Source organism: Oxyura jamaicensis, chromosome 1 (genome assembly GCF_011077185.1).
Source record: "Oxyura jamaicensis isolate SHBP4307 breed ruddy duck chromosome 1, BPBGC_Ojam_1.0, whole genome shotgun sequence".
NCBI lineage: Eukaryota > Metazoa > Chordata > Aves > Anseriformes > Anatidae > Oxyura > Oxyura jamaicensis.
Genome location: NC_048893.1, coordinates 52,886,202 through 52,909,629, shown reverse-complemented (window position 1 = coordinate 52,909,629; position 23,428 = coordinate 52,886,202). Strand labels below are relative to the sequence as shown.

Genomic DNA, 23,428 nt, shown 5'->3' with positions numbered 1-23,428 from the left:
AAGAAAAGAAAAGAAAAGAAAAGAAAAGAAAAGAAAAGAAAAGAAAAGAAAAGAAAAGAAAAGAAAAGAAAAGAAAAGGTGTTGAGGGAGGATGTGGGAAAACTGCCTTGGAAAAATAACTCCACTTTAATAAGACAAAAAGTCTATCTTATTTTGTTGGAGCAGATGCAGTTTAAAAGAAGGAACATTAAGGAACACTTTGGGGAAATCTTTAATCTGGTAGCAGCATCCAAGAGAAATAGCGTAGGAGAAAAAGACCTGAGGGAGATGAACGTACAGTGATGCATTAGCAGATAAATAGCATGCAGCGGGCTCTGGGCACTTCCCCATAACTGTGCCCTGGTCGAGCCAGCTGGGTCTTCCTTTCAGAAAGCAGAGGAAGAGAGGGATGTGTCCTCCTGCCTCCCCATCCTCAGCTCAGCAGAGGCTTGTCGTCGACCTGGCTTCTAATCGTGGTATCCAGAGCTTGTTCCTTTAAGCATTTACACCTCCAGTCAGTCCGCCAGTCCCACTGCCATGTGGAGCCATAAACAGGGATAAACAGTAATTAGTATGGTAAATAGCTTGGCCTTGTGTTTTCTGGTTACAGTATCATGGTAATTATTTCCGGCTCCCTGCCTGTGTGCTCCTGCTGCCTGATTTTTGTGCTCTGTACATCCTTGCCAGCCTGATTATCACCGGACGCATTACAGTCCCCGGCTGCTGCCTCCCGTCTCCCAGCCGCTCCGCGGGGGCGCTGACCCAGGCCCATTAGGCAGAGGCAGTCGGGGACGACTGAGGGGCGATGGGCACCGTTGCTGTCTTCTGGGGGCTCTCAGCCCTAATGGAGAGGTTTGGGGAGCCCTGCTGAAGTAACGCAGGACAGCCTTTCCAGGGAGCCCGCTGCTGGTCGGTTGGCCTTTGTCAAGTACAGAGAGAGATGTGTGGTTGGGTCATGCCTCGTCATGGTCTCTTGGCCAACATCCCAAGCTCGGTTTCTCAGAAATACAGCATGGATACTTTGGCATCCATACGTGAGGGCTATAAGTTAGGTTTCCTGAGACCTCCTTACCAGCTGGGGGTTCTTCTCTCCATTTTCTGAAGCAGAGCTCTCCTTTCTTTCTAAATCCCCCCACTAAGAGTCTGTTTTGCAACATGTTGTGTTGTCTCCTTGTCCCTGCACTTCCCCAGAGTTCCTGACCTTTTCCTTCTGGATGTCCCTCCTCAGGCACCCTGCTGCAGACTACCGCAGGTAAGCTATGTGCCTGTTGTTTTATTTGCATCCAACCCTTTCTGATACGTATGCGCACAGTTTGGAGGCTCTGGAGGCAGCTGTGGATCTGGGGTAATTTCTCCTTCACTGCCTCTCTCGCAGTGGCCAGGATATTAGGGCGAGCAATTTGTTAGAAACCTCTCTCAGGTCCTGTTTTATTCATGGTCTCCTGGATGAAATGTCACCAGAATGGTTGCATTTTCCCAGTTATATCTGAAGCCTTCCCCCTCCCCCTGTGGAGATACACAGCCTGATAACCCCTGTCTGCATGGTGGGCTGGACAGGACATCCCAGCACTGTAGGGTCCATCAGAAAATGGCTGCTCCTGATGTACACACGCATGTGCCTCGGCTGACCCAGTTTTTCTTTTTTTTTTTTTTTTACTTTACTGGAGATATATGAGTGTTATTATTCACAAAGCACTGCGAACATGCTGAGACTCTCAGGAAGACAAATGGGCATGGCTGGGGAAGGAAGGGCCAGGGGACAGACAGCTGCTGTTTCTCCCCAGAAAGCACCTCAGCAGCAACACTTGGTTGTGACGGTGGCTACAAGCCTTTGGGATTAGAGACCCACAGAAGATAAAACTGGCAGGGTCTTCAGGACATCATTGAGTTCATGTCCATCTCAGGAGGAACTATGCATGCATCATTCCCCAGAGGTTTTGGCTGGCCTGATTTTGAAGGCCTCAAGTGCTGGATGTTCCCCCAGGTCCTCAGGCAGTCTGTGCTCTGTTCACCATGCTGTCCTGACCACCAAATGCCCTGTGCTGCAATGTCAGCTCATTGCTTCCTCTTCTACCCACCGTGGACACTGAGAAATGAGGACAATGCTCTCAGATACATGGTCTGATTTTTTGGGTGGTCCTTTGGGTACGCAGGAGCTGGACTCGATGATCCTTATGGGTCCCTTCCAACTTGGGATATTCTATGATTCTATGACTCTAGAAACATTTTACGTATTTGAAGGCCACTACTGTGTCCCTTCTCCATCTACTGTAGTCTAAACACTTCCATATTGCTCCATCCTTTCCTGGTAGGTCATGTTTTCTGCATCTCTGATCATGTTGGCATGATTCTCCTATCTGCAGGAGAGCTTTGCTCTCCTCCCCCATCGCTCTCAGACTGACAGCAGAAAACCTCTCCATCACCCCTGGAACCGTAAGTCCTGATGGAGACGCACGTTATCCTTCACTCCTCAAATATAACTTTGACTACATGTCATTTTTCTAGACAACTGAAGTCATTCTTCAGGTTTTCCTCACAGGACTTGGATTGGAGTGCCTTGCTGTTCCCAAAGGCAATTAATTCTAGCTGAATCTTGGCTTAGATGTGAGCCAAAAGGGTGTCTAAAAAACTGATGTGTGTGTGACTCCTTTACATAGTCTCAGTAGAGTTGCTCTAAGGGGTGGTGAAGCCTTCAGTTTTTGCAGTGCAGTACCCACGCTGCTTGCAAAACCAGCTCTGCAGTGGAAAGCAGTTATTGGTGTGGAAAGCCAGCTCTGCACGGGGAGATTTGTGGTCAGCAGGTGGATGAGCTCTCCCTGGGAGGCTGCCTTTGAAACCAGCCTTCAGTTCCCCTTAGCCAACACACCTTGGGGGCTGTGACTCTGTTTCCTTCTTCCCAGAGCACAAGAATGATTTGCCAAGATTCTGCCAGACCTTCCCCAGTTTTTACCCCCTGCAGCCAGGAGATCAGGAGGCCTGCGTGCCATTTGGGCTGGCAGAAGGGCATTCTGCTCCAACTTACTTGCTCCTTACAGATGAGACTTGGGCGAATGAAGGCCTGTAACCTGGTCTTCATCTTTAACCTTTCGATCCGATTTCTCTGCCTACCTGCCTTCTAACATCTGAGGGTTGTATCCCTGCCCGCTTCTCTCCCCTTGCTCCTGTGCTGTCCCTCGTCTGCCTCTCTGCTCCAAGTTCAGCCAGCAGGCAGTGATGCATGCAGAAGTACTAAGCATGTGCTCATGCTATACATTAAGCACTCAGCTCTCACGGGCTGCTCTTCAGCCTTGGGCTGCAACACACTCGAGCAGAAGGATGCAAATACCACCCTCGCTGTGCAGAGGGGCAGTGTGACTCACGCAGGGCTGCCCGCAGCTGGGAGTAAGACACGGGCAGCCTAAAATTCTGCCTGATGCTTGTCGTCTAGTGAATGGCCCTACCTGTCTCTGGCTGGGCTGCCCAACCCACTAGCACCTGCCTGCTCTGCCACGTGCCCAGAGCAGGGAAAGGAGAAGGCTTTTCCCCCACAGGCAGGTAGGATGTACAGGTAGGATGGGGAGAAGCAGAGCCTGCTCTGGCTGCTGGGGATGCGCGCTGCTCTGCTCGCCCGAGGCTCCCAGACACCCCCTGGGGATGTCTAAGGGCTGCTGCAGCGCCGTGCAGATGCTGTCTGGGTACCAGAGCTTCAGCAGCACAACAGCCTGGTGTGATGCGTGGCGGGGGCCGGGGCAGTGGCGTGGAGCAGTGGGGAGAGGCAGGCGCCTTGCATCAAACTCACGGGCTGAGGCGAAGCGACAGAGCAGAAAGGGCGAGCGGCAGGGAGGGCGAGAGGCTCAACCCGAGTGATGGAGCAGCAGGGGGAGGGAGCAGGTTGGTAGCCGGCGTGTGGAGCAGCGATTTTCATTATTGAAAATAACCCCTGTCCCTTTCTAACCTTGCATCTGATAAACTGTTCTCTGATTTCATTTTGCTTTTTTAATTCTCCCTCAGGCACCGCTGTAGCTCAAGTGTGGTCTCCAGTATTTATATCTTTCTGTCTCTTCTATTTTCGTTCTTATTTGGGAAATACACCCAAGAGGACTGTGGGACTTGGGGAGAGTTAGAAACAGAGGAGCTGCCACTTTGGATCAGTTGACCTAATCCAAGATCATCCTTTCTCCTGATGCTCCGTCTCAGCAGAAAAGGAGACCATCCATCGCAGTGAGAAATGTAGTGGAAACATCCTCCCTTTGCAGTACGAGGTTTGCTTTCTATTTGGTGAGATGCTAGTCCAGGGGACCCCAGCTGGGTGCTACCCACCATGTGGGTGCTGAGCTGGGGCTGGGCAGCCCAGGCGTGATGTTGGATCGATCATCTTCTTTCCCTGGGCCTCAGGTTCCTCATCTCTGAGCGGAGAGCTAATTAGATCTGTTTCCTTCATCAAGTGCTTATGTAATGCCTCTCCAGCTGAAAAATGCTGGAGAAGATGCCTTGTTTTGTAGCTCAACAAGAGAAGAGAAAAGCACAACAGCTACCTCTGGACCTAGAAAATTCCTCACCGGTAGCTTCAAGTACATGGGAGCGTGTATTCCTGTCAACAAGGGGAGCTGAGTGTGTGCCGTGCTTCAGGCAGAGATGCAAAGAGGTAATGCTGGGAAGAGTCACTGCAGTGGAAAAGGTCCCTTTCAGCTTATGGCCTGGGGTCTGATCTTGTTTTTTCTTGCCCTGGAGCCCAGGACCACAATCACTGGATGTAAACTGTTTTCACGTTGGAGGAAGGTGAATCTCAACCCCCACCTTTTTTTTTTTTTTGGTAGCAGGGAGCTCCACAGGATGTCCTAAAATGCTTGTTTCTCCTTTTCATTCCTAGATCATCTTGTGCCTTCAGTGCACAAGCTTCTCTAGCACAGTGCACCCTAGGAAGGGAAGGAGTCCAGTCTATAAGCATTTTCGGTGTCCCAGTGGAAGATCTCTTGTTTGTGCTCAGAGTTATCTCCTGCCTTCCCCAGGCTTGCACTGCTGTCAGCAAGAGCAGTGTCTTAACCAAGTTGTGTTTTTCCTGAGCCATTACAAATGTGAAGGAGCCTCAAAATTTGTATCTCTTACTCTTATGGCCTCCCACCTTGGTCCTTTCTACTCCTGCTTTCGTGCTCTGGAATGCCCTTGGACCCAGGACTTCTTGGGCCAGGCTATGTTGTGCAAACCTATCACGAGGTGGCACCACAAGATTGCCTTTGTTGTTCCTTTTTTTTTTTTTTTTTTTTTTTTTTTTTTTTTTTTTTTTTTTTTAATTCTTTCTCCATTTTCTCTATTCACCCCAGCTGTTCTCTCGCTTTTCAGCCCATTGCTGCTATCTGCCACTCAGCTGGCTTTCCTTCAGCACTCAGCTGTTTTTCCTTCAAGGCTCTCCTGGGTCCAAAGCCATGGTCAGGGACCACGGGTCCAAGGTCAGCTGGGATAAAGCACCCGTGCAGAGCATGGCACTGAGACTCAAAGAGTTAAGACTGAAGAAGGACTGTCTGCTATCTGAGAGGCAGCCTTGCTCTCTTCACTCATTCAAAGAGCAGTGAAGATGCCTGTGAGGAGACCCCAGTCCAGCCCAGGCTGCTCTTCAGCCCTTGCCTTCTCCTCTGCTCCCTGGAGGAGCTGCTGAAGGGAGGTGCTCTCACCCGCTCTGCTCTGGCCTCCCTCCGGCTGTGTGTCCCCTGGGCAATTTGTCCTTCTGCAATGGGCATTTGGCAAACACGTGGCTGGTGTTGGCCTGCTTTAGCTCTCTGCCATGGTCCTGCTTGCGAACGAGGTTATTGGGCTGCTGTGCCCAGGCTCCCCGCAGCTTCCCTTTGGATTGTCAGGGGGTGAAGCAGATCAGGAGGGCTTAGCTGTGGTGCTCACCGACCAGCAGGGAAACTGGCTCTCTGGCACTTTGGAGAGGAGGTGAGAAGGTTTTGAGCAAGGTGACAAATGGGCACCCCATGGGTTGTATGAGACAGCCTCTTAGAGACTGGGCCTGAGCCCATGGGATGCTTTGGGGAAGCCCAGAGCCAGACCCCACAGATGGATCCCACAGCCTCCCATCTAGAGAAAATTCGCCTCCGGCTTTTGAAGACAATGCTCCTCTTCCCAGCAGCAGCTTGGCAAACTGCAGTGGTGAGCTTCCTTTCCTAGGCTGAGCTGTTGGGTTAAATTGAATTCCATCCCTCGGAGACCTCTCCCTCAAACACACACACCCTCATTACGCTTTTCCTCTCTGCTGCTGTTTTTCCTAACACACCACCTTTTCCTGCATGGTCTCTCTCTCCTGTCTAGAAAACTGTCTGCCACCATACCTCCAGCTGCCCTTTGGGGGCAGGGATTCCTTTTTCCCTTGTGCTCTCTTTGTTTCTCTCTTCTGCCAGAGGGATTCATTATATTTCCCCCCTCACCTCTTTCCAAGCTCTTCTCTTTCACTATCCCCTTCTCTGCTTGCCTTGACCCATTTGGGGTAAGGAGGGGAGAGGAGAAGGGGTGGCACAGCTTGCAGATGTTACCGATTCACAGTGGCATTCAGTGCAGCCCAAATGGTCCTTCTGTGCTCCACCTTCTTCAGCCTCCATTCCCCTGCCACATTGTGGGCTGTTTCATGCCCCATCTCCAATGTTACACCTCTTGAGGGGCTTCTTCTCCAACATGTACGATGCTCTGCCTTCATCAGGCGATGAGGACCATCTTCAGCCTCCGCTGCCTGCAAAGAGATGCTAAGGACCAGCCTCTTGCTGTGGGTACCTTGCTTTATACGGTGGAGTCCGCAGTAGATGACAGGTAAAAAGAAGCTCAGCACTGAAGCAATGGGATGAGGGACCTCCAAGAGGGAGCTGACATCCACCCTGGGAGCTGTGTGACCACGAGGAGCGGGAGCTGCGGGTCTGATTGCTGGCACCACGGCTGGCAGGGAGTGCACGGCCAGCTCGGAAATGCTCCGGCAGATCTGTGTGAGGAGCTCTGCTTCAGAGCCACAACACTGAATCACTCCCAGAAATCCCCCGCCAGCCTAACCACAGACAGCAGGGAGAGGGGAAGGTGGGGAGACGTGTGGTGCTTCCATTTCCTACAACAAAGCGAGCGTAAAGGGGATTAGGAAGGCAATGCTAGGGGAAAGAGGCAGAGATTTAGGAGGAAAGGGAACATTAAGATTGAGAAGGATAATATGCAGATTGAAGCTGCTGGGCTAGAACAGAAGAACTTCTCAGTCTATATATTTAGCTCAGTGAGGTATATAAACAGAAACCTACAGCCAGCTCAGCCACTTCTCCCCCAGCGGAGTGAGTCATCAGCCCTTGGATCTAAAGTTAGGTTCACGTCAGAGCTTACACTCTCTCTCTCTCCCTCATTTTATTTTTCTCTTTCTATTTTGAAGGGTGTGGGAAAAGCTGAGCACCGTCTCCTGGAAGCAGCAAACACAAACCCGCGGCGGCAACAGATGCTGGACCTGCTGCCTCACCTGGGAGCGCCGTGGAAGAGCCTGCTGCTGCTTGGCCACTCCTCTGCCCTGCCGTGTGGCTGGTGCCCCTGGGGCTTGGCCATAGGATGCCTCTAAATCCAGTACTTCAGGGTCAGCTGCCCCTCAGCCCCCCGCCACCTGCAGACCTGCTGAGCAGAGGGATGCATCTCCTCACCCTGCAGCCTCTCTGCATGGGTGATGCTTCCCCTTTCCTGCCTCTTCCCTCACACCTGGTGCTCTCTCCGGTGCTGTTTGCAGTGGATCTCGTACTTACTGACCCGCCAGCCAGTGCTGGTGGCCCAGGTGGTGAAAGGTGTGGGCTTTGCTGTTCCTCTCAAAAATTGCAGAGGAGACAGAGAGGGATCCTTGGAAGTGCTGTAGATGCATGTGTAGGACCAATGTGTGCCATGCTCTCCTCTGTTGTGTTCAGTTCAGTTCTGTTCTATTCTATTCCATCCCATCCCATCCCATCGCATCCCCAGGAGCCGACAGAAATCCTGCCTGGTGGAAGGGGTGTAGGGATGAGGGGCTCTGCTCTGGATTTGTTTCTGTGCAGGAGCACGAGCTGTCCTAGGCTTGCTTTTTTTCACCACTAGATTTGTGATGGGATGCACAGCATGGCTCCATTTCCCAACCCAGCCTCTTTCCCTCTCCCCTCCTTCCATGCCTACCCAATGTTTTTATGAATCTGGTGGGTTTGCCTGAGTGGGAGCTCAAGCATTACCCTATCCTTGTAGTGTGGGTACACTGGAAAACAGACATGGTCCTGGGATGTGTGCATCAGTGATGACCCATGGGTTGTCCTTCTTATGTGTTTATGTGCATCCCCGCCCCCCTCTGCATGTTCCCTGCATCTTCCTTCACAATTTCATTTCTTTTGCCTCTCCTTGGTGCCCTTTCTTCCTCCTCTCTCACCCTCTCTCTCTTTCTCCTGCCCTCCTCCTCATTCTCTTTTCTCATTTGATATTCATGCATGAATAAATTCAATTGCATTTTTTTCCCTGTTCCCCCTGAAGGGGCTTGTTGGTGAATTGCAGGCATCTGAAATCATATAATGCTCAGATTCATCATTTCAGGGACAAAATTGAAGCCCTTCTGCTTCCCAAGAAGAAATAGCAGATGTCTTTTTATGAGGAGAGGTAATGGCAAATATCCTGTGGCTGGTGAGGGGGAAGACAGAAAGACAAGGAGATAGACCTTTGCAACCAAGGTGGACTTATAGGGACGAGTGGTCTAGAAGGTCAGCCAGCCCCTCTAGCATAGGTAGAGTTGGGGAAGGCACACACAGGTGTGTGTATACAGGGGTGTGAGTGCCTACGTTGCCCATGCCAGGCACCAAAGCATTCAGAGAGTTCACCTCTGCCTCAGCTGACTTTTGGGATGATGACGTGGCCCTGGTGGTATCGCACCAAAGCTGGTTTATCACAAAACCACATCCAGCACCGTGAGGGGCTTCCCGAGGTGTACAGACACCTGCTCTTGCCAGGCAGCCCTCCAGCTGGCACAGGATGGTGGGCTTGGAGTCACCATGGCCAGCCCTGGTACTGAAGGAAGCTGGACACAGCATCCTATACCACGCAGTGTGAGAAAAGGAGAGCTCCCACCAGCACGAACATTTATCCTAAATTAAATCTCCCCCCAGGCTGAGGCTGATGCATGTACCTACTATACATCCACAGCTCTTTTCAGAAGCTATGAGAGGAAAAGCAGTTCTTCAGGCAGGTTGTTAATCAGATAACTTTTGATGCTTGCAACACTCCCATCATTTACAACGCTGTTCTCTCTTCTTTTTTAGCCCTCCTTGTGCACCTTAAGGATCCTCTGAGGGCTGAGTTCATCTTTCAGGAGAAGAAACAAGATTAGACACTCCATAAAACACAGCCCTATTCTGCTGCTGCCTCTGATCCAACGGCACTGCAGGGCCTTGCGAGGGGCCGTGGCAGGGCCAGCCACTGTCTTGAGGCTCAAGGGACTTTAACCTAGGTGGCAAAACCAGCCCTGGGCTCCGTGGCTTCTGCTCAATGCCTGTGGCAAAGCCAAGCCAAGCCATGTGGGGATGGAGGGTGGTTTTCACTCTAGATTGTGGCTTTACCAGAAGGTGGGCCTGCTCCGTGTCTGTCCCACAGAGAGTTAACATCAGAGGGCCTGTTTCGCAGTCAGATCGAAGTGCCTGCTTTCCCAGCCATTTTTAGGTCAGAAGTGTTAATTACCCTGACCCAGCTATTCCAACCGTGAGCACAAAGTCTGCGTCAGCTGGCACAGTCTTCGTCTTGGTGGGGAAGAGCCGGAGAAGAATCTGTGTAGCCCTGAGAGGAGCAGAGGAGCCTCTCGGGTGCAGCACATGTTGTACTGCATCCCAACCGAGAGCCAGGCATTTCTTAGCTCTTTATTTACCACAAACGCCCGTGGCAGAAGCCACGTGGCAAGAACATCGCCATCTCTCCTCATATCTGGGGGTTTATTGGTCTGGGCAAGAAAAACCCATGCTGAGCCTTGGGGGTGACTTGAGACTAACCCCCACTAAGAGGTGGCTGCGCTGGTGTGGGACCTGGTTGCTCGGCCACGGGATGGGGCTGATGGGGGAGATGGGGATGAAGTGCTCCACATAGCCCTCCTATGCTGGGATCCTTGTGCTTTTTTCCATCTCTCTCGTTTCCCCACGGCAACACAAAACACAGCAGAAAAGTAATTTTCAGCAAGTTGTGCCCATCCCTGAGCTCCCGTAGCAGTTTTGGGGGTAGGGCAGGGGGCTGACTTGGAGTGAGGGGGTTCAGGTTGCTGTGTTAAATCTCCCCAGAGGGTGTTTGCCCACTCTGTTTGCTTTGTGACCTGGGAGGGACACACGCTCACCAGTGTAGGGCAAGGCAAGCACGCCAAAGCCAGTGCCTATCAGGGAAGAGAGGCAGAGAGGGCTGAGGGCAGGGGACAAGAGGCTGTCCTGAGACCCCCCGCACCTGTGTGCGCAGGGAGATTTCTCCCCTTCCCCTGAAATCCCTACCTTGTGTGCCTCTAATTGTAGGTTTCCCCTAAAGACATTTGGTGTCACTGTAAGGACGGCGTTTCTCTCTCCCTCTATGCCCGTACAGTTATTCTCGCTGTGCAGTCGCTCCGCGAGCCGCCGGTGAACATACCATAAGACACAGATAGAGAGAGACAGACAGACAGAAAGCACACACCAGACCTTCCTCCTCGCATCCCCACCGCCGACCAGCCGAACTTGCCCCCACCCACACCTCCGTCGCCTTCCAGCACCCCACCATCGGTTTGACCCTCGGGGCTTTTCAGGAGGAAGCTTCTGTCACTTCTTAACACCACCCGCCTGGAAAACACACACACACACACAGCCACACGCAGCCCCCCAAGCCCTCCCGTGAAGGAAGAGGTCCTATTTGTGTGTTTTTTATTTTTTTATTTTATTTTTTATTTTTTTTTGGGCACCGGAGCTTCAGACTCCATCCTGAGCAGCCAGAATTTCTTAACATGTATTCTCCTTTTAAACCATCTCCCTCCTGCACACGCTCAGTACTTGCAGCTCCGGATCTAACACAACTCCCCGGTCCTTGCCTGCAGGTCCTTTGCTCCCTGTCACTCAGCTGATCCTCATCTTTTTCTTTTATTTTCCCCCCCACCCCCCGGGGTGCTGAGGTGTGTGTGTGTGCGTGTGTGTGCCCGTGTGCAAGGAGGGGGGTGGGGGCGGGGGGGCTTTTATTTTTTTAAATTTTATTTCATTTTATTATTATTATATTTTTTTTCCTGGTGGGGAATTTTTCAAACCGTCTTCGTTAGTATTTTATTTTGCTTCTCTGACTTGGACACTTCTCCCTTGGAGATTTCTTTTCCATGCAAAGGTAGGTGAGAAGCATGCACACCTGGCTAACCTTATGTCTGTCTTGTTTCGCTCGTTTTTGCTTCCCTTCTCGTAGGGGACTTGCGCCCACCCATGCACCTGCATCATCCCTTTGCTTTCCTACCTGTTTCCTCCCCGGCAGAAGTAAAGGCTCGGGGTAGACATGTCTGTAATGTGAACAATCCCGGCTTTCCAGAGAGGAAAGTTGTTTCCCCGTGCATGCCCAGCCGTCCGTGTGTGTCCGTGTGCGGTGCCCATGTATGTAAGGCTGCCTCTGTTTACCCAACAAGTAGCAAGAATGGATTTCGGTGTGTGATTTGGGCAGGGGTGGTGGAACAAACGTGTGGCCAGCGATTCACGTCCACGGACAATTAGAGGAGAGAACGTGTTTGTCACACATTTCCAGCATCTCTTTCTACGTGGCTGTAAATGATACAGAGAGCGGGGATAATCCCAGGAATTTAAAATTGAGCCTTGCTTAGTTTGTGATGTTGTGATGGGGAAGGACGGTGGGAAAGAGGAAGGGTTACAAAACCTCCTCCCTGGAGAGGTAACTGTCTGAGACTTGTATATATATAACTTTTCTTTAAACCATCTCACTGGTTAGGGGCTTCCTGGGTTCGGGATAATTTTTTTATGTTTCTTTGCCAAGTGAGAGTTGGGTTGACAATTTGGGCTTCATAAATTGCCTTTCCCTGGTTTGTTTGTGATTATTATTGCGTTTGAATCGTGTGTGCAACATCCAAAGTGTCTGAGAAGGGACAGGGAATAGGATGTACTTTAATATAGCAAATGCATCATCTTCTGTACATCACTGGAAGCTGTTGGCTGGAGTCGAGGGGAGGGGGGGGGGAGAGAGGAATGGAAAATTAAAAAAAGAAGAGAACCAGAAATAATGTCAGACATTGGTGACTGGCAATTATCTGACATATTTTCTGCCAATACTGTTTTTTGTAGCACTCTTGATGGAGACCTTTTGCTTCTTGGTAACAGCAGCTGTGTGAAAAGTACCAGGGGCTTTAAAAAAAAACACAGCAGAAAGAAAAAAGGAAAAACAACATGCATCATTTCCTTGCAAATTATTACAAAGAAAAATGGTAAACATCAAAAAGCAGAACTTGCTCTGCATTTTCTCTCTGCTAATAAGGAGTGTTTTTCTCACTGATCTGGGGGTTGCTAGCGGTTCTGTATTTCTGTCGCATGGAAGACTGCGATGTTAATTGTCAGTTGTTTCTGCGTGTTGTTGCAGAGCTCTCAGTCTTAAATTTGGGCTGGTGATTAAGGGTTTGTTACCTTGGGAGAAGGGAGGGGTCTGCAGACCCCCACCCCTTGATGCTTTCCCTCCAACGTGTGAACTTCTCTAGCAGCAGAAGGAAACCCGCAAGCTCCTCATCTTCTCAACACCCCACCTTCAAGAAAACTTCTAATTCAGAGCCTTGGGAAGGGAATCAGGGAGTCCCCTTTCTTGCCCCTTTCCCCCTGACATTTTAAGGACACCTCCCGAGCATCTCTCACCCACTCCCTCAGCAGGAGGGCAGCCACCGGCAGGAGATGGCTCCCTGCTGCCTGCAAGGGCTGGTGCTGCTGGGCTGAGAGCACTTACTGCTCTCTTGCCATTAAAATAACACCACAGCTCCATGGCATGTGCACTGTGAGGCTCCTAAGAGCAGCAGCAGTACTTGCCTGGTGGTGTGGTGCCACCATCCTCTGCCCCAGGGGAGCCTGTGGGGGTCAGACAGGGCTGGATCCGGCCTCTGCCTTGGGTTCCTTTCCTAGCTGGCAGGGACCGTGCCCTGGCTGGAGGCTGGCAAAAGCAGCCTCCCTGCAGATCTCAGTGGGAGATCACCGGGATGCACGCATCTCACTGGGAGGTCTTGAGGTGAACATCCCAGAAGAGAGGGAGTGAGACGAGGGGGGAGATTTGATGTGCTGGCGCCTCTTTGGTTTGCCTTGTGGAGCCTGGATGTGCCATGATGCAAAGCAGGGGTTGTGCCAGCTCACACAACTCACTCCCCTGGCTGCTGCCCTTGGGGGCTCGGGCAGTGGACGTGGCTGGAGCAAGGCCAGCGCCGCTGCAGCCATCGAGGAGAAGCGCTGCGGGAGGGGGATGCTGATTCACCAGGAGCTCGCTGCTTGCGTGGGTGTTTCTGGATAGCACAGTGGCCACCGCTGTGACATGAGGAGCGTGGCTGGGCTGCTTGTGCGCGCCCCTGATGCTGGGCGAGCTTTTCTGCATCCCAGTCCTTGTCCCCTCCAAGAATGGTGCCTTCCCCACTGGTCCAGCCCCGAGCATCCTAAAAGTGCTGGTAATACACCTGTGCCCTGAGCTGTGGCCTCTCCTCTCCTCCTGGCTCCTTCCATCCTTTCACCAACTTCGCAGCTGGCTGTGTTTCTGCTGCCTGGTCTGGGCGTGGAGAATACCTGCATCCATGCCCAATGTGACTTGGTCCTCACCTGCAGCCCTGCGACACATTACAGCCCTGTCCCACCCCGCAGGACATCCCAGACCAAGGGTGGCTCAGGCTGAGCCCTTGCCATCTTTGATTTGGGGAAAGTCTTTTAGTTTCAGGCTCTGCTGCAAATAAGCCATTTGCTTGGTCAGCTTTTTTTTCTCTCTCTCTCTCTCTTTTTTTTTTTTTTTTTTTTTTGTTTCTGGAGAAAAAATTGTTGAAACCAATTTCTATTCATTTTCCTCACAGGGAACAAGTATCTACAGCTGGAAACTCATGAAATGCACACGCAGTGTTGGCTCTTTCAAAGAGCTGGCCGCTGATTTAAAGTAAATTTGATCTTTTATTAAATCCAAGTCCTAATCCTGCAAATTTAACCAAGCAGGTGAATGGCTGTGCTTGCAGAGAGCCTTACTAAAACTGCTGGGTCCACCGATGGGCTCAGAAATCAAGTAGCTCAGGTGAATCTGCAAAATCAGATAGTTCCCTCTCTTGGCTGTATATTTTTTACATCTGTAAGATGGAATAACATAGGGGGGATTTTATGGGTGTTTAAGTTGTACACAACCCCAGCCTGTTATTGGAAAGTAGAGTGTTTTTTCCCCAGCTATGCAGAGGTGTGTGGTTGTTTGTAATGACCTAATAGAGTCAGCTAATTCAGTTTATTCATCTGTGTCTGAAATGCATACCTTGAAGCCCTTAGAAATCGCATGGTGGCTTGAAAAATGTCTTAGACCAATACCAAATGTATTTAAGCCTTCTAATCATAACTCAGACCACATAAATCAACCCACTAACTTGGTAATAAACTCCTTGCTTTCCTGGTACTCATCAGCCCACCGTGTTTGAAGCACTGCAGTGTGCCCTGAAGAGCAATCAGAGCAGTGCCTCAGGGACTAATTGCAATGAGGAGATCTCAGAAAATGCCTCCATGCTTGCCTGAGACGAAGGGAGCACAGGAGGGAGCTGGTTCCTTGGCCAAGCCAGGCTCTGTCATCGGGGGCTTTGCAGGTCAGAGGCAGCCCGTGGGTGAACTTATGTGCTGGTGGTGGTGAAGGCTGCTCGCTGGTGTTCTCAGCATCAGCTGGTGCTGCAGGATCCTGCTCTGCTGTTCCCTGATGTAAAACTCTATGGGGCACCCTGGGGAGGGCTAGTGAGTGGTGTTTCCACCTGAGACCCTTGGAGGTTGGGGTTATGGCCACGGGGCTGGACGGGATGGAGAGGAGCTGCCAAGCTGCGTGGTGGGAAGCTGGGGAAGGGGATTCTGCAGCTGTGATGTGGATGCTGAAACTCTCTGTGTGGTGTGCTTGTTAGAGGGGAAGGGAGGTATTTTATTTAGTTTCTCTGAAATGTAAGAGTTTGGCTGTGGCTAGAAAAACAGCCTTGTATAGGTGGGCTTAGCGGTGTTAAGCATTTCCCAGGTGCTGTGTTAGTGCACCTTGCTGCCAGGCTCAATGAAACCACTCGCCAAGATGCAGGTTAACAGCGGACTCTCCTTCAGGCCAGGCTGGCAGGGACGGATGGGAGCCTCTTCCTTTTGGTGCAGGGTGTGCATGTGTGCAGTGTGTGCTGCCCAGCACCATCTCTTTCCCTCCCTGCACCGGGACTTGGGGCAATGGTGAGGCCCTCAATTACCTGTCTTCCTTGGGCATCTATTTTTTTTTTTTTTTGTATTCTGCCTCCAGAGTTGCTCTAAATTGGCAGTGGGGGTGGTAGGAAATTTGGGAAGGGGCAACACTTTTCAGGACTGAGTTTTCTTGCAAGTCTGCCTGCTATAGAGAAGGATTGGACTTGGACTCTAGGGGTCAGGTGTGGCAGTCACTTGCACTGGTGTCTTTGCTGGTTTTCGGTGGTTTCTATTCAAGCAGCCATCTAAGGTGTTTTTTTTTTTTTTTTTTTTTTCTTTTTCCAATTTATTTATTTATTTATTTATTTCCTGTTGGCAGCAGGAAAAATGAGGACTTTTAAAGCTCACAAAAATGAGTAGCAGAGCCAGCAGTGAAATCGTGTAGGATATACAGAGTCTTCATAAGGTCTACCTACTGACCTGCAACCAAACAGCCCATAGGCCTTTGCAGGAAGGCTGCCAGCATTATCTCCCCTGTGCTTCCAGATGATTCCCACCTTCATAGCTCCCTTCTTCTCCCATATCCCCTCTCTGTTCTCCAGCAGAGGCTGGGGTGTCATCACACTGCACACAGCTCCAGCTCCTTTCCTGTTTTTGTTTCTTGGCAGAGTTTGGTCCAAGTGTGCATCTGGGTTTATGCAGAGTATCTTCTTTGGAGACTGGAGGGGAGATGGTAATTTATAGGGAGGGGAGAGGTATAAGTTATAACCGACTTGATGCTCCCCAGATCCCTTAGCAATGTGTTCCCTATAGATGAGCTCCTTCCTCTCCCCATCTGCCTTTCCACCCTGGAGGATGTTCACTCCAGATGCAAGTGGGTTGGAACGAAGCCTGGTGGTGGGGCAGAGTGGGAGCTCGCATACAGCACAGCGCTGTGAGGGGAAGCAGGGGGTCTTGCGGGGTCTGCAACCACAAAAAGAGTCCATCCTGGATGGGCAGAAAGGGAAAAGCTTATCCAGCACTGGACACCCCCTGTGCTTGCACCAGCTGCAGCTCCATCCCCCCATCCCGTGTGGGGAACAACCATGGGGCACAAACATAATGTGCCCATTTTGCCTCTCCTGCAAGCACTTTGTATTCCAGCTCAAGGGCTGGGGATGTGAGGACAGCTCTGAGGCCATCATTGCTGGGAGCCCACAGGGGTGCTTTCTTCCTCTTCACCACCCTCATCGGACCCATCTTATTTGAAATCTCCACTGCTGATGTGGTTTAAGTGAAAGGACGTGATGGGAATCCACTCGCGTGGAAAGGGCTGGTGTCACAGAGAAGGCATTGCTGCAAGCGGGCTGTAAAGGGAAAAGCTTCCCTATGGATGGGTCTGATAGAGTGGGGAGTTTTCTCCAAAAGGTCATTTTTGGGTGCCTGTGTATTTGGGACTGTGCTGCTCCCGTGCCTTTTCTTCTTCCATCTCTTCAGCAACACCTTGAGTGATCTCTGCAGCGGTTCCTTCAGGCTTGGCCAAGGGTGCCTACTTTGCAGTGGCACGGACAAGAGCCCAAAGCATGGCCAGGACGGGGCTCTACTGGCCCTGAGAGGTGGGCATCGGCTGTGTTGATAAGGGTGGGAGAGCCCAGAAGGTCTGGGCTCGCTCCTCCTGAAGCTGCAGGACAATGTCTGTGGTGCAGGCCCTGGGGATGTGTTTCAGGCAGTGTACCAGGCCTGAGTGATTTTGGCATGGTTTGAAGTGATTTCTGCTGAATTCTGCCATGTCCCTTTGCATGAGGAGGTGCTGTGAAGACAGAGATGTAAAAATTAATCTTTCAGACCTCTCCTCTTTCAAATCACGGAGACATCAGAAAGATATCATTGGCCACATGTGGGCTAACTGCTAATAAATCGCCCCGTTCCTCACCGACATGCACACAGACACACCTCCACGCACACATGGGCAGAGGAAAACAGGCTTTGCCTCCCATGAACGGGCAGGGAACTGTGCAGACACCAAACAAACATGAACACAGAGGGAGCTGTGTACAACTAATTACACTGAAACACTGCAAATGCTCAAAGTGAAACCCGTAGGCCTAATGCATCCCCACATCCAGACCTGAGCGTCAGAGGTAACACAACCAGCACTTGCCATCTACAGCAGCAACCAGCCATGGGCTCACAACCAGGTACAACTGAACACCTCAAGGCACATCCACCTGCATTCATAAATACACCACACACTCAGATATGTCCTCAAGTGAGGGGCTTGTGGGATGGTAGGAGCCATCCTGAAGGCAAGATCTGGAGCAAATAATCCTAAAAAAAATCGTAATCCTGTCTAGTCTTTCCAGTACCTTCCTTTAGCTGGCATGAGCCCTGTCCCACAGTGCTTGTTTTACTGTGGATGTACCAAACTCATCTCACCTGTTTTTGATTTGAAATGGGCTGAAATATTGCAGCAGGTTCACCCTGGTTGCTACACGGCATGGGAAGGCCAGTAATTGCACTCTCAGAGAAATGTCAGCATTGCGTGAGCTGCCGCTTGGCCAAAACAGCAGGAATGTCTGCCTCCAGCCTCTGCCTCTGAGCTGGTAGGGGTGAGGACCACGAATCCATCTCCAGCAGGAAAACCTCTCCCTTGCCCGTTCTCAGTTGAGACAGGAGGACTGGCTCTGCCTAAAGAGCTTGTGAGTGCCACACTGCTTGGGTTTTCCCTCTCCATCCTATGACCCGGAGCATAAATCCTGCTTAAAGCAGGCAATACACCCTGATCACAGCCTCAGAGCTAGTTTGGAGCAGGATGTAGTCTCGAGTAGGAAAGGGGCAGCTGTCATTCAAAGGCTGTATTTAATGTCAGGACTCCCAAAGGGATTCACCTGGCTCTGCATCCATAGGACCTTGAATGAGTCACTCTGGGCAGCACAAATTGGAGCAGATAAACTGCTTGTGATGTGGCCACTGCCTGATTTGTGTGTATGTGCTTGATCTATGATCTGTCAGCCCATGCCTTTCTCCACCAGCCACCCCCCTCAGACGTGGTCTCGTCTGCTGAGGTGCCTTGGGCAGATCTGCATCCCAAAATCCCAGCTGCATCTGGCAGTGGTGAGATGGAGAATCAATGTTTGCTTGGAGGTAAAGCAGGGAAATGCTAATGGCGTTGTTTCTCCCATTCCTTTGCTCAGTTGTATTGTTAATTATGAAGCTTTGTACATTGCATTCTGGAATTGTCATGCCCTCGTCATTGTGGATGCTCTGAGCGCTGTAATAAGTCATTTCTCCCGGCTGTCCCTGCTAACCTTTCTCCTCTGTGTTGTTAATGGGAAAGAAGCTGGGCTCAACCACAGCATGTTAATAGTCTGCAAGGGAGCCAGCTCAGAGCTGGTGATGGGGAGCTGGTGGGAAAAGGGAATGGGAAAAGCGGTATGAGGAGTTACATAGGTGCTCAGAATTAAAATCCTGGTGGAAGTGAAAACATAGGTGCTGGATGATGGGAAAGATGTGTTCCTGCTTTTGTCAGAGGGGTTAAAAAAATACAATCAACATCTGAAAGCCAGTCAGGAGACACTACACGTGTTTCTTTCCAATAGCTGCAGGCCTTTGGGGTAATGAATTCAAAGAGTCTCAGTGCTATCCCCTAAGGGACACTATGTCTGCTTGCTAAACCTCTGCACTTGCTACTCTTTGTTCTGACAAATACCAAGCCTCGAAGAACAAGCAAAGCTTTGGATCAAAGTGCCTGTGGGAAGCAGGGGGCCCAGGGAATAGGGTGGGCAGAGCTTGCAGCGTTTTAACTGGGGATAAAGGAGGACTGCAGCCCACAGCAGAAAGGTTGGCTGGACCCAGGGGTGGTCATGGAGATCCCTGCAGATCACAGATCCAGCAGGGTGGCCATGAAAGGGGTCTCAGGCTGAAGCATCAGGAGTGCAGTGAGGCAGGCCAGCATCAGCAGAGATGCATGGAGGCTGCATGATCCTGAAGTGAAGGAGACTGAGCTGAGTGTGTGGGAGGAAAACCTATGGCCAGGTTTTGGAGCAGAGGGTGAGGAGATGGGCTCTGTGCAGTGGATCTCAGTAGGGGGACATCCTTTCAAGCTGCTGTTTGGCTCTTTCTGGCTTGCAGTGTGTCTGAGGGCTCTTGTGTTGTGTTTAAACGTGTTTTTAGCATGGGCATTCGAGAAGCTTTGAGCATGCTACCAGGGCAAAAGGGAGAAAGCATCCATCAGGACACCGTTGTGCAGATCTTGGGCAAGCAGCCCCTGAGAGTGTCACTGTAACACCCCTCCAAAGCCAGACCCTGGAGTTTATTTCATTCCCCTCACTTTAACAGGCTACTTCCATTGTGTTATTTAATGGCAAACATTTGGCTTTACATTTTCCCAGAATAAGGCCGCTGTTAAGTGCACCCAATCAGCAAAATGACGTTCTTCAGCTCAGGCACGGTGCTCTGCAGCACACAGATGCCACTGAGTGAGACCTGTTGTTCTGCTCCTCCTGCACCCACCAGCATTCTCTGACCTTCCTAGTTAGCTGAATAACTTCTGCAACCCACCTTCCCATTACTTCTGCTGCTTTGGTGTATGAGAGCTCATGCTAGCTCCAGTAAAAGGTGCTTAGTGTATAATTCCTGCTTCTATCTTGCATTACAGCTCCCTGTTTGGATGAGTACCTGTTCTGTATGGTTTTGACCTATATTTGCCAGTCTTGGTCTGGAGGAGCCTGCCCAAAGCACGTTGTAGTGCAGGGCCAGCCCAGTGTCCCTGGGTGGGAGGAGGCATGGCTGGGGCAGCAGGGCTGACGCTAGGGCTGCGAGCATCATCTGAAGGACTGCAAGGGAAGGCTGGCTGTGGTGTGTCGGGATGTGTCCACACCACTCCAAAGTGCAGTGCTCTGTTAAGGTGCTTAGGATGGCTCCAAAGAGTGGACACCATCACCTGAGAAAGACGTGCCAGGGTATCGCAGAGACTATGGGGAAGATTTAAGTGGTTCTGGAGAGGAGTAGGCAGAAGAGGCTTGGCAGAGAAGTGGACTGGTGTGTGGTGCCCTGGTTGATGGTTTCTCACGTGTTTCTTTTCTCTTTCTCTCCTCCTCTCCAGGGGTTCTCGCTTGCGGCGGGCATGGCAGAGTACATCCCCCAGCCTCCCTCCACCTGGCCCGCGGGCCCGCAGCCCCCCAACGCCTCCACCACCTGCCCTCTGGAGCCTGTGGACCTGGGGGTCTCGGAGCAGCAAACGCCGCCAGAGCAGCCCCCATCCTCCCCAGAGCTGGGTGAGGATGAAGAAGCCACTTCCCCGCCAGATCCTGACATCCCCTACCCTGACTTGGCCCCAGTTGTCTTCTTCTGCTTGAAGCAGACCACCAGCCCTCGGAACTGGTGCATCAAAATGGTGTGCAACCCATATCCTTTCCAAGCTGCCTCTTCTCCTGTCTCACCTCCCGCTCCCTCCTGCCCCATCCCTCCCCTCTCCGTGCCCATGGAGCACCCGCCAGGGGCACCTGCCTGGTAAGCAGTGACATTTTCTATATACGTAGTGAATTGCTTTGTCCATGGCTTGCATTTACACAGAACATCAGCTGTTGCAATGTGTGTTCAAAAGAAGCTGCTTATGAAAGAAGGGACTTCAGGGAGAGCTGCTGACAGCCTGGATTGCAGAGGGATGGGCGGGGGAGAAGGGAAGATGGGGAGAAGTGCTGTAAAAAGGCCTTGTCTTCCCCTTCCCCACACACAGAGACAGAGAGAGGAGCTGCTGGCCCAGGAGCTTGTGAGCAGGTCACCACGAATGGACAAAGTGTCCCCCTCCTCTGGGTTAGTAAGTGTTGAGCTTGTCCTTGGTAAGGAAGTACCTCTCCTCGACCTTGGTTGCAAGGTACCACAGTGATCAATTGTGTTTCCCACAACCAAACATCACTGTCCTGGAGATGTCTCGTCATGATTTCTGGCCAGGAATGAAGTGGAGGACATACTAACAAGTGTGTTGAAGAGACTTATACATCCTTTGGGATGTGATTACATCCTTCCCAATCACACACCCATGTCCCCATTCAATCTCAGTGCCTTGGCTGCAAGGGGAGCCCTGCAAACGATAGGCACCTACACAGCTAATTAGTACCAAGGCTGCTAGGTAGTAACGATATAAAAAGCAGGCGGAGAGCAATTGTTGCTCTTTGGTTTGTGGGACCCTTCAAAGTAGGAGGAAGTGGAGGAGATGATGAATCATCAGAGAGGTTGGTCTGAAATTTTACATAAACCTTTTCCTGGCCAGAAATCTCATGTGGTGGTGTTTTTTTTTCTGCTGGAAATTTCTTAGCTCCTAGTTAGGTGGCTGTTATACGTAAGGGTGGTTTTTGTTTTTGATGCATCAGCTTCTGGGTTAAATCTGAGTGTCTGGTCCCACAGCAGACTTGCAAAATATTGCTAAGAGACTTTTCACGATGAGGAGCTAAACCCCCAGCGAAGTCTGGAGCTGCAGTTAGCAGTAGCAGGTGACCTTAGATGGCTGATGAATCTGGAGGTTTGTTTGAACTTCAAACGTAGTGAAAGGTTTGGGTTTCAGATCTGAGCTCTTGTCTCAAAGTTCAGAAGCCCTTAAAAAGGTTTTACAGTCTCAAGTGCAGGGCATGACTGAGAATTTGTTGGAGACTCGGGGTTTCTGCTTTCCTTTCTACTGGTTGCTCCTTAAAATTTTGAAATTTCGTACTGAATTATGCATTGCTTTTCAATTACTGCGTGGCTGTGCTAGCTATATGTCCTGGGAATCTTGTCCCAGCGTGTGGTGGGCTCGGAGTAAAGCATGAAAGATTAGTGTCTGTGAAAAGGCTGCACTCAGAAGATGATAGAAAAGTAGTAGGCCAGGTTTGGGATGACGATTTGCTTTGGGGGAAGGAGGCTGTTGGGGAAGAAAAGCATCCATGTTTCTGGCTGAAAATAAATCAATCTAAACAATCCCTGTGGTTTGGTACATAATGTGGAGTTTGTTTTTAATATCCTAGAGTTGTGTTACTCACGGAGCTTAGCACTGTATGCTTGTCTTGGTGTTTAAGCGTACATGCATGGTGTTTGACTTTGAAAAGGACTGTTTCATAGCAAATGCTACAGGGGGAAGAACAAGCCTTGCTCAGTCACCTGTTGATGACTTTCTACCTGGCCATGTGTGACACAGGTGTGAAGGGTTGTGGTGGGGTGCTGGAAGCCTCTTGAAAGGATTGCCTCATGAATTTTCACCCAGGGTTGCTGGGTGAATTTAGGAAATGATTTGTAAAGCAGAGACTGATTGGAGAGGATTCTGCTCCTCTGATTTTTCCCCCTCTTATAGAGGACTATTAGAGGATTATTGAATGGATCGTGTACTAAGTAGTTCCCATATTTATCTTTTTTAAAGAGGGGGTGTTTCTACAACCTCAGGTTTTCTTGCAAGTAAATACGTTCTTGGCATTTATTGACAGCACAATAGAAATCTTATGGTTCCATGATCTGGCTGCAAATCACTCCTCATGGTCTTATCCCTGTGAGGAAATGTGCCGCTTTGTAAGAGTTGCTTCTATGAAAGTCAAATACCTTCTAAGAATTCCTGCCAAGAAAGCCTGCTTTTTTCCTATTCTGAAGTTTTTCACCCTTGTTATGCTGGGCTATTAACTCTGAGACTCTTGTGCCAAGCAGAGGCAGGCTGAGTCACCATCGCAGAGCAACACCTGACCTTTCCTGAAAATTCAGCAGAAAAGTGGGGGACATTAATTAAAAGCCTGTTAATCTTCTCATTGGCTTTTTACTAGGGCAGAGCTCCATGATCATTATGTTTGGAAGTACTGTCAATGAGACTTAAAATGGAAGCTCTGATCATTAAGGACTACATAGTAATTTTTGTAAGCACAAGGTCATTAACCACCAAATTTCAATTTAGGTAATTGCATTCCACCTACTTAAATCCCCCTCCCCTGAATATAATTTTTTCTTCCATGAGCAGTCCTGCAATTTTGTTATGTGCTATTAAACAACTGCCATACTCCTCTGCTGCAGTGCAGTAAGGGGAAAGGGAAAAAAACAAACTTGAGTCGGTGCTTTAAAGTCACTTCTGGCTGTGTATTAGTGTGTAATGTGATGCTTTTGGAGAAAAAAAAAATAATTTCATTATAAGATATGGAATT

The 23,428-nt window shown here is 50.4% G+C and overlaps 1 protein-coding gene and 1 long non-coding RNA gene across 5 annotated transcripts in view; both read left to right on the top strand.

The window, feature by feature from the left end:
* Positions 1 to 4,152: 4,152 nt before the first annotated feature.
* LOC118178418 lies at positions 4,153 to 9,734 on the top strand. Its single transcript, XR_004756145.1, has 3 exons — positions 4,153 to 4,220; positions 7,352 to 8,574; positions 9,231 to 9,734. It is a non-coding gene; the product is annotated as an uncharacterized LOC118178418 (long non-coding RNA).
* Positions 9,735 to 10,019: 285 nt separating this feature from the next.
* The window catches only part of CACNA1I (calcium voltage-gated channel subunit alpha1 I), a 157,762-nt gene continuing 144,353 nt past the window's right edge, over positions 10,020 to 23,428 (top strand). The window contains exons 1-2 of one of the 4 annotated variants that reach the window (XM_035346899.1): positions 10,020 to 11,283; positions 20,383 to 20,684. In XM_035346899.1, the coding sequence (XP_035202790.1) occupies positions 20,404 to 20,684 (281 nt within the window). In that variant the 5' untranslated portion in view covers positions 10,020 to 11,283; positions 20,383 to 20,403. Of the gene's footprint in view, positions 11,284 to 20,382; positions 20,685 to 21,459; positions 21,512 to 23,428 lie in introns of those variants that run through there. The other 3 variants (XM_035346886.1, XM_035346895.1, XM_035346907.1) reach the window with 3 other exon arrangements.